Source organism: Simochromis diagramma, unplaced genomic scaffold (assembly GCF_900408965.1).
Source record: "Simochromis diagramma unplaced genomic scaffold, fSimDia1.1 OVJJ01000802.1, whole genome shotgun sequence".
Taxonomy (NCBI): Eukaryota; Metazoa; Chordata; class Actinopteri; order Cichliformes; family Cichlidae; genus Simochromis; species Simochromis diagramma.
Genome location: NW_024387492.1, coordinates 14,954,171 through 14,968,844, shown reverse-complemented (window position 1 = coordinate 14,968,844; position 14,674 = coordinate 14,954,171). Strand labels below are relative to the sequence as shown.

The 14,674-nt window shown below is 37.6% G+C and overlaps 1 protein-coding gene across 1 annotated transcript; it reads right to left on the bottom strand.

Annotated features, from left to right (window-relative positions):
• Nucleotides 1-1,252: 1,252 nt before the first annotated feature.
• LOC120724644 (phospholipase B1, membrane-associated-like) lies at nt 1,253-14,636 on the bottom strand. The gene is made up of 31 exons (XM_040016923.1): nt 14,586-14,636; nt 14,412-14,483; nt 14,215-14,289; nt 14,062-14,122; nt 13,540-13,598; nt 13,385-13,458; nt 13,228-13,271; nt 13,010-13,118; nt 12,757-12,808; nt 12,477-12,557; nt 12,320-12,385; nt 12,119-12,219; nt 11,898-11,979; nt 11,704-11,808; nt 10,322-10,417; nt 9,331-9,402; nt 9,081-9,158; nt 7,776-7,836; nt 6,124-6,182; nt 5,963-6,030; nt 5,835-5,878; nt 5,376-5,475; nt 5,235-5,286; nt 5,064-5,144; nt 4,917-4,982; nt 4,744-4,838; nt 4,411-4,492; nt 4,227-4,331; nt 4,053-4,148; nt 3,829-3,903; nt 1,253-3,096 (listed from the first exon to the last, which is right to left on the bottom strand). Exons 1-31 carry the CDS (start codon nt 14,598-14,600, stop codon nt 2,821-2,823), a joined length of 2,502 nt encoding a protein of 833 aa, XP_039872857.1. The 5' UTR covers nt 14,601-14,636; the 3' UTR covers nt 1,253-2,820.
• Between the last annotated feature and the right edge of the window lie 38 nt (nt 14,637-14,674).

Genomic DNA, 14,674 nt, shown 5'->3' with positions numbered 1-14,674 from the left:
GAATTTAATTCTGGATTTAACAGGGAGCCAATATAGGAGAAATTTACACACCTGGTTCAAATTTTGCATTCAATTATACAGTATATAGACTTTATGTTCCTCTCCTGGTATCTAAATGACTCCAGCTCTATCTTTTTATGCTATGAAAATGCCTGTAAGCAGTGCGATCTGGATGAGGGTCATTTTAATAGAATTTAATTTATTTTTATTTAGAAAGAGGGACAATACATATTAATGAACATTTTAACAAATGTAAATATGCCAGATTATAGGCTTGGGCTCATTTCCATCTGCAGACCCTCTGGCAGGTTGGTGTTACAGATAAATTAGTAAAAACATACAGAGACACTATTCACAGATCATGTGACAAGGACAAAAACAGTGATCACATCATATTAGAACTAACAATGACAAGAAGAGTGGACAACAGAGGACAATATAGATAACAGTAAAGGAAACACATCAATTATATTGCACAAACCCCAGTATTACACATGCCCTGACTGTCCTGATATTGCACTGACCATTACACTAATAGTTGTTTCCCTTTTTGTAAATACACTAACTAAAAAAAAACATTGATACGGTCTTTTTAACGTTAAGGCACAGGCATGAGTCATTCAGCCATTTTTAAAATAATGTAATGCCAATGAAAGCTGATGGGCTGCATCATCAGCAGTTTTGGCTTGTGTAAAAATTACCGTATCATCAGCATATATAATTGTGTCCACATTTTGCACACATTGGGCAAGTCATTTAATTAAAGTGAAAATAACAGGGGGCCTAGAATTTAACCCTGAGGGACACCTTGCATACAGTAAAGATAGGGTGACTTACTATTCTTTATTTGTATGCATTTTTTTTTTCCTATCGGATAGATAAGACTGTATCCATTTAATGGTGTGATTACTAAAGTTAAATGTTTACAGCTAGATGGAGAGATTGTGGGGAGCTATGATAAGGATGAAAAGCAGCAAACCTGTGGAGGTATCGAGATGTCTGACAGAGAAGGCAGTGGAGGAATCTGAACTTTTCTCTGATTGTTTGTTTTCTATCCGCTTTTCTCTGTTTTTTGTCACGGGGCCAAGTGGCCTGTACTGAACAGGACTCAAGTGCAGAAACCCAGAGCAGAGACAGCAGATGATGTAATAATTTATTAGGTTTAAGTGCAAAAAAGAAAACGTAGCAAAGACAAAAAAAAAACAACAATAAGACGTCGAGTTTGACGAGGCGTGGCCTGGGGAACATGGCTAGGGCGAGGGAATGAGGCCTGAGATGCGGAGTGGAGCTGAGCAGGGAACAGTCACACTGAAGAGAGATGATAGAGGAGTTAGGGAGGTAGTGGAGGCAGCTCTGAAGTGGCCAGTTGTAAGAGTAGCAATTCTTAATTGCAGTAGGGGACATGGAGTGTTGAGAGGGGGGTGATGAGAATCCAGGGGAGGCTGAGTGGCGTGGAAAGGCTGGCCTGAGATCCGGGGCTTCAGATGGAGTGTGATGGCAGGAGGGCAGGCAGGTGAGGCACAGAGAGATTTTCAGAATGATTGTTTGGTATCCTGAGTCCGGAGGTGGAACGTGAGCCAAGGTGAATACAGCAACTGCAGCACAAGAGAGTCGTGTTAACAAGATAGATCACAGCAAGAACTTAAAGTATAAGGCCAGTTACCAACATGTGTTGATGACAAATTGGCAGTGAATGAACATCAACGTGTGGTTTAAATCCCTCTGGCTTGATTGCCTGCAATAGGTTCCAGGTGTGCAGGAGCTGGAGTTGGCCCTGCCCAGGGGCGGATCCCAGGTCAGTTCAGGAGCCTTATGGAAATTCCAGCCACCCACCGCAGACCATGACAGTTTTTGTCCTTAAATTGTATTAATGCATCTTTCAGCACATGGTGTGAAGTCATAATATTTGTCTCAGATGTGAAAGGGGACTGTCCAAAGTGATTAGAGAAAATAAGTCGCTTTCCCCTGGGAGAAACTCTTCATCATAGTTTATTCATGTCTTTTATTGAGAAAATTCCATCAAAGAAAAGAAAAAGATGTGATTTCCATAAACAAATCCAATAAATAATGTTTATCTATGTGATATAGACATACTATACATTATCAATATGTTCCAGTTCACCTTCTTAGTTTTCCATGTGTGCAACATTTGCTTACTGACATTAATGAGTAAGGTGGGAGTCACATTACATTTTCTTAATTTGCCCAATTGAGCGCTTTCTGAGATGCAGCCAGAAATGAGTGATCTTCAAAGTTACTCCAGTTCACCCTGAGAGTAGCATGATAATGAATAACAGTATGACAATACTGATAAGCTGAGCAACTTCAATATATAAATCCAAACCACAAATATCAAATTGCTGCTGGGTGCTATGAAAAGGTTAGAGGGATCACCAGAGCCAGTGGGATTTCTTCTCTAGAGAATATTTGCATATTTATACAAAGTTAATGCTTCACTTGTTGGACAAAAAACTGCTAGAAGATTTAAAAACACTAAATTCAACTCTGTTTTAAACAAATGAATCAAACTGCACTCAAATACTGAAGCATTTTTATTTCATCAATAAATAAAAATGGGTATGATGAGAGTGAAATGTACAAACTGTCAGGATTCATACGTTTATTTAATTATAAATAGTTCAAAATTTCTGTGCAATACAAAGTAATTACAAATATTTCACACACCTGCTAGCACTTTTAAAGAACATTTTAATAGTAAAATTAAATATTTGAGAGATGGCTTCAAACCTAAATTCCATCATGAAGTCTTGTCCAGATTTCAGCTCACTGATTCGATTCTTGACACGATTTTAGACAACATTAAAAAGCTGTTCCTTTCATTTCAAGCTCTTTTCTCTCTGCCTTGCTTTTGCGCCGATGACCGAGGGACAGAATTATCCAACAGGCAGCAAAACCCACCACTAAACCTACAATTCCCACAAGGACAGGCACCCACACAGGGGTGGAGGAGGGACAGTTGAGCACAGGGGCTGTTAACGCAGAGCTGGAACTGTGGGTGGAGTCTGTAAGTGGAGTAGGTGTGGTTCCTGATGGACTTGGAAGACTGTTGATCTTTGTGAAGATAAACGGACTGGCCTATGGGAAAGATAAAATGGTTAAAAGCTCAAGAGCTGTCTATATGTAAGAATTTCTGAACTCTGGAGAAACACTGGAAATAAAAATTAATTTTGGGTGACATTGTGGAATAATCCACTACATTTTTAAAATCGTTTGACATATTGTGAAATATTTTCTCCTATTCATCTTCACATGTCCATATTGGCATGATAGCGTCACACAGTTGCTGCAGAATTTGTCGACTGCACGTCCATGTTAAAAAAAAAAATCTCATTACACCACATCCCCAAGGTGTTCTTTTGGATTGAAATCTGCTGACTGGAGGCATTTGAGTACAGTAAACTCATTATCATGGTAAAAAAAAACAAAAAAACAACTTGAGATTATTTGAGCTCTGTCACATGGCACACTGTCCTGTTGGAAACAGCCATCAGAAGATGATTATACTGTTGTTATAAAAAAAAAAAAAAAAAAAAGGACTGTGAGGCTGTTTACACCAAGTTGTCCAGTTTTGGTGAATCAGTGGAAGTTGTAGCCTCAGTTTCCTGGTCTTAGCTGACAGGTGTGGCCCCTATATTTATATGTATATATATTTATAATATTTCTTTTGCTTTTTTTATACTTTTGGTATTTTTTAAAATAAAAAAACTCTTTTTGAAATCATAGATTGTAAGTGGAATTAAATCAACTAATTATTAAATAGTTGTAGCAACATGATTAGTAGAATTTCTCTAAAATCTTCCTAAATACCTCAGAAGGACAGTGAATTTTGGAGCGGTCATATGTGAAGTTGTTGTAGGCCTGCTTTCTCCCTATAGGCTCTAACTGTAAGAAAGAAAGAAAAAGAGTTGAAATCTTTAAAATGGCAAGCCAAAAGAAAAGTTTGCACGAAGTTAATACTTTTTACTGAGTTAAAAGTTTGCATAGAGTATACCACCCTGCTTCAGTTTGGTTCATTATTTCCCGCAGCTCACCATGTTATTCCACAGACCAATGGCCATCTCAGCATGTGCTCGCTCACTGATGTGGAAACAGTCTACAGAGAAGAAACTTGTATCTGGCTCACCCTCCTGGTGAAAAAAAATGAAAAAAGTATCAATATGGGTGCATTTGATAATTCATGTTTGGTTTGTTTCTCAGTTACTCACTCCAATTTTAGGGATGAAGGAATTACGTAAAAATGGCTGAAGTACGACAGCAAAGTCTTCTTTTCCGTCATAGAGATCTCCAGATACAAGATACTGGAGCTCAGACTAAAGAAATATAACAGAAAGGATTTTTTTTTAAATAAAGAAATTATTGAAATGATTTTAAAACAAACTGCTTCCCGACCTGGTACTCGTGATTGATTCGTTTCATCTCCTCAAGCTCTGGAGACTTTTCTGATGGGTTGATAACACAGGGACAGCTGGTCCTGGAAAAAAATCATTTTATTATTGTGTTTTATTGTCCTTAGAAGGAATAACATTATCAGCTGACCAATTGAAATATGGTAATACAGTCGAAATGATACAGTCGACGCAAACATCATCTCCGAACAATCTCATCTGTAAAACAAAGGAACATTTATTTGTTCACATTTGAAAAGGTGATTTACATGACATATGTAAAATCCCTGTTTCATTCTATGAAAAGGTCAGAAAAGACACGCACTAGAAAACCAACCTCTGGATTAGTGAGCAGCCCAGAGTGTTCCTCGTAACTGATTTCAACAGATTTATCTGCATGATCTCCACAACATTAACCAACAACCTCGGTACCTAAAGATACATGGAGAGAAATGTAACTTAGTTAAACTCATGATAACAGTATAGTTCACTATTTTAAATATAACCTACCTCTTTGTAAAGCATATCCAAGCTGATCTTAAGATTATGGCTGTAGTTCTTGGGCGATAGATTATTCTACAGAGGTCAAGCACATGTTGTGTTATTGTTCCATAACTGTTGTTTGTGTACAATGCAGTAATTTGGGGGAACACTTACTTGATCAAAGCAGTAATTGCAGAGGTCATTGCCTCCAATGAATATTGTCACAAGTTTCCAGTCGTTTTCAAAATTCACCTCCTGTGGGGCACATGTACCAAAACTGATTATCAAAAACAAACAAATTGCTAAATGTAACTCATTTTTAAATCTAACTCGGTTTTCATGTACCGTATCTTCTCTTATGGCCTTGATGAGAGCTTGGACTTGTGATGGGATATCTCTGTGAACAAGTGAATACACAGACCGTTAACACGTTACAGAAAATGAAAGAGGGTTGGTGAAAGGTTTGTTTCACTGAGGTGTACATACGATGCCTTAACTCCAGGTTCAGCCATGTTGAAGTGTTTCTGCAATAACCCCTGACCTTTGGAAAAGCCCTTCAGAGAGGGGTTGAACTTCCTTAAGATGTCTGAGGAAATACAAATAAATGAGTAATGAGAATATGCAAGAGTGGCGTTCTCCTTGTACACAGTGGGGTAATGATTTAACTTGGATGTCGTTTGCTATCATGTAATCTTTATTATTAAGTTGTATTGCAATTTCAAATCAAAATCTTTAACAACAAATCAGAAATTGTTTTAAAAAGGCAAATTCCTGTAACATTTCTTTTCAGGCTTTATATTTTTGGATGTTTTCAACAGTAAATCAGAGATTATTAGACATACGTATAACAGAAAGAATTATATAAAGACTTTAGATACCCCATAGAAACAGCTATTTCAGTCCCATAAAGTAACTGGTTTTTGCCCAACGAGTGGCATAACTCACTTGGTAGTGTTGTGACTGTGTCCAGAGTATCATCACCTCCAATGCTTTAAGATATACATGAAAAAAGCCAATCAGCAGTACATTGGTTTATAACAGTCAGCATCCTGTATAATGGGAAAATATCATACCTCCATGATACTCCTTTATACTTTGTATTGAGCTCAAATATGTTCTTTGCTTTAGCACCAGTGCCTGTCTATGAAAACAAATATACCACACAGCAGTTTAAAGATGCAGAAAGTTTGTTTTTCTGCTTAAAAAGGGGGAATAATTATGTTATTGCACTTACTGTCACAGAGTCTCCTAGTGCTGCCACCACCTTAATGTCTGCTGGCCTCAGCTTGTGGACTAGGATATTGAAAGGGTTGAAAGGGTACTCAAAATTTGTACTTAAGTACAAGTATTATTACATTGGTTAAATTGTACTCAATTACAAGTAAAAGTACTGGTGTTAAAAAATACTTGAGTAAAAATACAAAGTACTCTTCTCAAAAACTACTCAGAGTATTAATTACTTTTTACTGGTGGATGTTTTATTATGTCGTCAATAGCGGCCATTCGGTTCATTTCACCAGTATAAAATATCTATGTTCAAAGCACATTTCTCAGATGAACAAGGTATAGAAAGGTCATTTGTTTTGTAAATAAATGTTTTGTAATTAAATGTAAATATAAAGCAGGAATTTATATCTACTAGAAGGAGAAAAGGAAAAACTGAAGAAAACAATGCTCGGGCATGCAGCATAGGATGGATTAAAATGCTGACAAAGAACACAGAGCTCAAGGAACTTAATAATAACTTGGAGTGCAAGAACAATGGCATGCTCAGGAAAAACACAGTGCTCGAAAAACTTAGTAAGAAATTGAAGTGCAAAAACAATGAAATGCAGGTTCAAGAGCAAGAACTGGAGAAAACACATGATGACCTGCAGTGTACGCTTCAAGAAATCCAGAGCAGAAATCACGACTTAGAAGACATGTACAACAAAGTACAACAGAGGAATACAGACATGTACGAGGCAAAGCTATTACAGGAGGCATCTAAAGATCTGTAGGAAAAGCTTGAAGAAAAACAAGCAAAATTAGAAGAACTGGAGAAAAAATGCAAGAAACTTGAGGAGGAAATGGCAGTAACAATCAAAGAACTGAAAACCCTCATCCTACAGAAAAAAGAGCTCCAGGAACAGTGCCTGCAAAAGAAGGCAAAAAAAGAAGAAATGCTTCTGTTTTTTCTGGAGGAGGGACCCTCCTGCTTCTTCACTTGATCACTCCTTTAAAGGGAGTTTTTCTTAACCACTGTCGCCTTGTGCTTGCTCAGAGGGGATTGTTGGGAGTTTCTCTCCTCCTTTCTCTTTCCTCCTTTATATCCCTTTCTTTTCACCTCCCCTCTTCTCCCTTTCTCTCCTTCCACCTCTCCATCACTCCCCATTTTTTCTTTCTCCCCTCCCTTCCTCATCATTTTTCTTTTCTTTGTTCACCTTCCCTTAACTTATTCTTAACTAACAATAAATATAATCAACCATATTTTTACTTGTGTCAAATCAATGTCTTCATTTAAGAATAATTCATCTTAAGAACAAAAACAACAAATGTGTGATAGCTGTGTGTGTTGATGGAGCGACACATTTATGTCTTACATTTTAGTGGGTCTGTTATTGTTGGGTCTTTACAATACAATATAAAGCACCTTGAGGCAACTGTTATGGTGATTTGACACTATATACGGTAAATAAAATTGAATTAAATTGAATTTTAGTTTAGTCTTATAGGTTATCATAGTTTTAGTTCTTGCAAAGTTTGGTACTTTAGCTTAAAGTTTTTGGCTTTTAAGTTCCCTGGTTCCAAAATCTATCCAGCTTTTTAGAATTGGGATTGCATTGAGTGGATGATAGTGGACACGTGTTGTGTGTGTGTCTGTGTGTATGTGGGTGTCCATCTTACCTGAAGTTGGCACAGTGTCAGATGGTGCAATATTTACACAGGAAAAGTCACTTCTCCAGTTCTGAAAGAATTGCAAATACCAAAAATACTTTAATCAGTCCTCATTAATCAGAACATTTAGCTTTCATGAAGCATCAGTACAATAACATTTCTTAAAAACAATATTTGTGTCTTTTAACCTTTAACAATGGAATGTCTGTCCAAGCATTGCACTGTTTTTTATCTAATGCTTACCCAAAGAAAATAAGCAGACATTAATTAGATTTAGGGGGGGGGGTAATCATTGGGGCTAAGATCTGGAGAATCACTGCTTTATTCGGCCTTGAAGCGAGCATTTGTAAATGAGGGAAATACACATACACAACAAAAGTGCATAAACCTTGTAACAATAATAAGAGATACTAGCTGAATTATAGAAATAATTAAAAACAAGGAGAATACTGGGAAGCAATTCCAAAATATCCACATGTCTAACCCAAGTCCCTGGCACAAGACAAACCATCATAAGCCCTCGGGCTGCTCATTACTGGCATCTATTTTAGTTATTTAGATAAGTATTAAGCAGTTCTGAGCTTCCTCTGAGACCCAACAGACTCCGGTGCATGACTCCTTCATAAAAGCCCAAACCCTAAAAAAAGGGAGTCTGTTTACTAGGGTTTAAACAATCTTATAGCTTTAATGTTGTGTGTAATTTGAATGTGTGCTTTGAGACAAGCCCTGACATTTATGACAATCACAAGCTTTGTATGTTGACCAAAAGATGAGCTTTAGGTCAAGCAGCCAAAATGATCTTCCAGGGTGAGGAGCTCAGTCATTCAAAAAGAGCTCAGAGCAGAGCCTACTACTATTTCAGTCCACACCACTACACATCGAAAGGAGGCATATGAGTTCATTCAGGCAACTGACCATTCCTCCTTTAAGCCTCCAAGGGGAGTGTTTTGGGGTATGTCCTGTCAGGAGAAGGCCCCAGGGGAGAACCAGAACACACAGGAAAGATAATGTCTCTTGGCTAGCTTGGGAACAGCTAACACCTGAATGAGGTAGATGAGGTAGCTAGGGGGAGAGAGGTCTGGACACTTCTGCTTAGACTTCTGTCCTAGTAACTTTAACCCAGATAAATGACAGAAGATGGGTGGTTCAAAAGCTCTGATTGACACTTGGTAGGTTGATAATAGATAGGTTGCTAATTTTAATGGCCCATTCAGGTCTTTGGCTCTTAAACAATAAAATATTTTAATCGTGATAGAAGTTGCTGGTTTTCTTTTTTGGATAAAGACCTTAAAAACCTGGAAGTTAGATACTCACTGTATTAGGCTGAGGTGTTGGGGAGGGACTGGAATAGATGTAATTGCTGTTGTTGTAGGTCCGAATATAAGGTGAAATCTGGGGATAAAAAGAACTTAAATTAAATGTGATGTATAGTGATTACAAAGAGATGTGTATCTATAGAGGCTAGAGTCTAGACAAAGAAACCACAACATTTGTAATCTAAGCTAAGTTTGAATAGCAATTTTTCCAACGAGGATTTACAAAGACATGTTGACTTTTCTCCTACCTTACTTGGGCATTTCAGGCCAGTGGATACAGAAAAGTCCTGTAAAGAAGTCTTGTTGCCCAGTGGCTCCAACTTTGAGAGTAAAAAAAAAATTGTGATTTGTGCACACAGCATGTTAAGTATAATGATTAGAGCAAATAAGCTTTATAGTGTTTATAATCATGTTAGGATAATGTTCAGTACCAATAAGTCAGTGGAAGTTTAACAGTCTGTTAAATAGTCAAGATTACGTCTAACAGATACAGTTTTGTTAGTCGGTATAAATTCTTATATCCTTATGTCTCAAGGGTACAGAAAATATATATTGTTCTTTATAAGCTCAGCTACTCATACTAGTAATGTAGTTTTATCAGCTGATATTTACAATGTTCCTGCCTTTTACACATAGCATCAGTAGCTATAATGGCATTGTTGAGGGAGCACATAGTGGTTTTTACCCACCACTAAGTACTTTGAAAGCCTGTAATTCAGAAAATTTCCATACTACTAGTTCCATTAGATATAATACAGTTATTATATAATGTTCTGATTCTGGGTGGGGGGTGAAACACTGTTGTTTTCCATGCAGTGACCCACTTATTAATATTTTCATGAAGCAGAACAACATCCCCAACAGTCATTAATAATGCAGTCAACAGCAAAATGGCATGTGTGCAAAATACTGTGACAGCCTCTTTTTGTTTACGAAAGAAGGTAAGTGCTGCTGTTTGTGATGGCTGATCCCACTGAGGCTCTTCAGTGGCACAGGCAGAGATGTCAAAAGAAAGAAAAAAATCCTTGCTGATGTGGCACAATTAGAAGCACATGAAACAGCTGAAGTGTGGCAACTACCTCTTTATTGGTGCTTGACAAACACATATTCAGTCGGAATCAAATACTCATGTCATATTATGTTGCTTTTGTAGTAATAAAAGTATCAAATAGCAAAAATATATACGGGTCAGAATAAGTGTTTTACAAAAAGAGTCCCTTTTGTTTGCCATATATTTACCATGTTGTTCCAAAGGGAGCGAGCCATCATGGTCTGGGCCTTCTGGCTGACGTGGAAGCAGTCAGCACTAAAAAAAGAGCGATCAGGGCGGCCATCCTGAGAAAAATGCACAATAAATATGTAAATGTTAAGATTTTTGGACTACTTGCAGCGGTCAGAATATAACTACTGTGTAGATATCTGATCAGGACCAGCAGATCTTTCAAAATACAAAAACAAACAAAACAAACAAAAGAAAGAATCTGCAGTATTTTCTTTTCTTTTAAAATGTCAATAAAGCTGTTTTTGTAAGAACTTAGGATTTAACATTGACCTTAATCGTTAAGGGAGCAATTTGTCATTTTTGAGAAATATACTTTTAAAATACACAATCTTAACTGTTTCAAGGAGCACTCCACTCTAAAATTATAAAGATCACATAAAGACACGATCATTATACAGATTAAATCAAACCACTGAAACCAGACAGAATAGAGTGACCTCTAGAGGTGGATTTTTAACTTTGGAATAGTATCAGTCAATCAATCAATCAATCAATCACAAGTATATTTAGTATGTTTCTGTTTATTCGTGGTTAAGGATTTGTTGTCTCATGTATAGTTTGAGTTCCATGTGTTATTTTCTGTCTGCCTCTCAGTGTTGAGTTTGTGTCTTTTTGTAGTGATTTCGTATTTCCTGTTTTATTGTGAAGGTCTGCTTCTCATGTGAGTGTATTGTTTTACTTCCCTTGTCTTATCTCGTTAATTACTTCCAGCTGTGTCCCCCACTTGTGTGTAATCTCCCTGTGTTTCTCTGAGTGTATTTAAGTCGGGTCTTCTGTTGTAGTAGTTGCTGGTCTGTCTGTGTATCCACCGTGTTTCATCTGTGTGTTCTCCCTGCTGTCCATGGTCCATGTTCGTGTTCGTGTTCGTGTTCGTGTTTTGTAGTTTAGTTGTTCTCAGTTTAGATAGTCTGCAGTCCCGTTTGCCGTTTTTCTATTTTGTACTTTATTTTCAATAAACCCCCTTCACACCTTTACAAGTGCCTGCGATTGGATCCTCCTTTATTATCTCCACACGGCTCACCCCACTCGCCGTGACACAAACAATTTCTCACAAGAATTTCTACAGAAATTCAATAGTCCTTTCTCTTGTTAGCTAGTATTTAAAATTTCACATCTTTTGATGATGATTTAAGGTAATCAAAATTAGACCTTATGCTTTGCAGAATAATTTACAGAATTGCTTGAACAGATTCTGTGGAAGCCATTGATTCAGTGGTTTTATAGTGGAATAACGACAAAATCCTTGTGCACTGCTGCAGGGGCCATGTTGTTACATACTGGATAAGGTGAACTGTGGATAAACACCCGTAAATCCTGTGCTCTGTGCTTTATTACTGACCGGCAGCCTGGGGAAAATGATGTCTCTGAAAAAAGGCTGGATAACCACAGTGAAGTCTGAGCGAGTGTCATACCGGCCGGACTCCACGAGTTCATGTAGTGCTCGCTGAAATATAGAGAAAACAATGACGATCAATGGGGACTGACTTTAGGGCTCCTTTTTTAATGAGATTTCCTTTTTCTGGACTTTTCTACCTGATAGCTTCTGTTCAGGTCTTCCAACATTTGAAGAGCCTCAGAGTTGGACTTTGGCAAAATAACGCAAGGACACATAATCCTGGAGAGATAACAAGGGGTTACACAACAGTTTAAGATTATTTATGAAATAATAACTGTGGACGATCAAAAGAGCAACTGAGCAATGCATTACCTACATATTTTTTTTATATCTCATAATACAAAAAAGTGATACTCACTTCACCAGCCAGGTTGGGCATTTAAGTGAGGGATCTTTGTGCATTTCTCTTAGTTGTGTTATCTGCAGAGGCTCTACTAAGTTCACCAGAGCCCGAGGCACCTATCAGACATTAGCTAAGTTAATACTAATGCTAACACTAACCAGGACCAGCATACATACTGCATCTATATAAATGTGACAGCCTGCCTGATGATTTTACCTCCTTGTGAAGATAATCCAGGCTTTCTCGGACATTGCGAACATAATTTTCTGTAGAGTAACGTAGCTGCAAACCAAGATATAACATTTTCGGGTTTGGTGACCGTTTTGGCTCTTTAAAAGTGACCTATGAGTTCTTACTACATGCCAGTACTTACAGAGTTGTAGCAGTGCTCACACAGGTCATTTCCTCCAATGAAAAAGGTGATCACCTTCCAGTCTGATTCAAAGTTGATCCTCTGCAACATGCACAAATGTGAAGATAGATAGATAGATAGATAGATAGATAGATAGATAGATAGATAGATAGATAGATAGATAGATAGATAGATAGATAGATAGATAGATAGATAGATAGATAGATAGATAGATAGATAGATAGATCTATCGAGTTGGTAAGTAAAAATATAGTTAAAGATCAAATATCTTTAAACATACAGAGTCATTCTTCATTCTTTCCACCAGAGCACACACTTGGGTTGGTACATCACTAAAAACACAGTAAAAGACAATTCTTTGATGGTTAAAGAGTCATTTTATCAAAGTTAAACCATTAACATCAACAAAACTTTTAAACAGCAAAAACAACAGCTGTACTCATTCAGTATAGAAAAACATATTCTACAAGCTGATCACTCATGTATCACCTGTAACAAATCTCTAGGCAGGTATTTGTGCTAAAAGGACTCACTGGCTTTTTGCTCCCGCCACAGCCTGGTTAAGGAATGCTTGAGGTGTGTCCTGCTGACCCGTGCCAACAGAGTAACCCGTCAGGTTTTGGCTGAAATATTTCAAGATGTCTGTAATAACAATAATAATGAACAACAATGAATAGTAATAACAATCAAGGTTAAAAAAAAAATTCACACGTAATGTTGAGCAATGTGTTTGGTTATCTAAATGACTCACTGGGCAGAGTGGTGACGCTAGTCAGGTTTTCATCTCCACCAATGCTGGGAAATTGACATGAAGTTAAATACATGAATGATGTGACACACTAGCCCAGGAAGTTTAATAGTAGTGTTTCGCTGCAACATTATGGGATACCTGAAGAGTCCTGACTCACCTCCAGGATAAACCTCTGTATTGACGCAAGACATCCAGGATATCAGATGGTCTGGATGCAATGCCATTGCCTGCCTGAAAAACAGCAGGTTTTAAAAAGTTTTAGGATCAACTTATTCAATTCTAAATAATGAGAAGTTGATAAGAATGACTCACTGTCAACGAATCACCAACAGCAGCAACAACTTTGACGTCTCCAGGTCTGAGTTTGTGGACTGCAAAAAACAGAAGAAATGGTCAGAATAATAAATAAAATTAACAAGACAAGTGTAGAATAATATTGTATTTAGAATACACATAAATACAAAATATATAAAATTAAACTTCCCACAAATATTGTATACTAGTATCAATGTACTGGGAGGTACTATTAGGATGATTTGAAAGGGCAGATTTAAAGAACACTTTACATTTTACAGACTGAGGAAACCAAGACATCTCACAAAAAACAACAAAAACAAAGCTCCATCATAAAGCATCTTAGATTGTGACTTGAAGTTTGTACAGTGTCAGAGGTATTACTTTGTAGTTTTTAGTCCCATGTGCTAAAGTGGGGGATAAATGAATAACCTTCAATATGTTATATAAAAAACCAGATCTTGGATAAAAATCTGTCTTACTTTTTTGCTAATTTAAGGTCACCAAAGTGCTCAAGAAAAGCCTTTAATGTCATCTTACCTGAAGTGGGTGTGGAAGGTGAGGGACTTAAGTCTTCACAGGGCATATCTGTCCCTGTAAACTGAGCAGTCACACAGAGCACAATCAGAAATTGACAGGAAGCATGCAAAGCTGGCCCAAAGCTGGTTCGGGTTGGCTGTAGACAATACTCACAGGCTCCAGGAGAGGAGAGCTATTGCTGTGGTGATATGACGGAGAGTTTCCTTCTGTCCTCAGGTAGGGTCGTTCCTAAGGGAGGGAGACAGATAACTAAGGAGGAGGAATATGCTGCACAGAATCATCATCTGTAAATACAGTGTGTCTAATCTGATTACCATATATATAAGTGGGTTTTCTGTAAAATTACTCACCTCGCTTGGACACGGCAATGTGAAGATCTTACCATTGTCCTCTGTTTCATATTGGGCAACTGTGACCTGCAGCTAAGAGACAAAAGGCTCATTGTTTTCATGTCTGGGATACCGAGAAGAGTAACTGGGTGTGAAAGTGCCAGTGCATTCGACTTTGAGAGTCCCAAGCCTCACCAGGTTTGTCCACATCTGCACCAACAGTTTATCTTTGTGCTGTAATGCTTCAGACTCAGTGAGATGCTTCCCTCTCTGTTAAAAGCAAG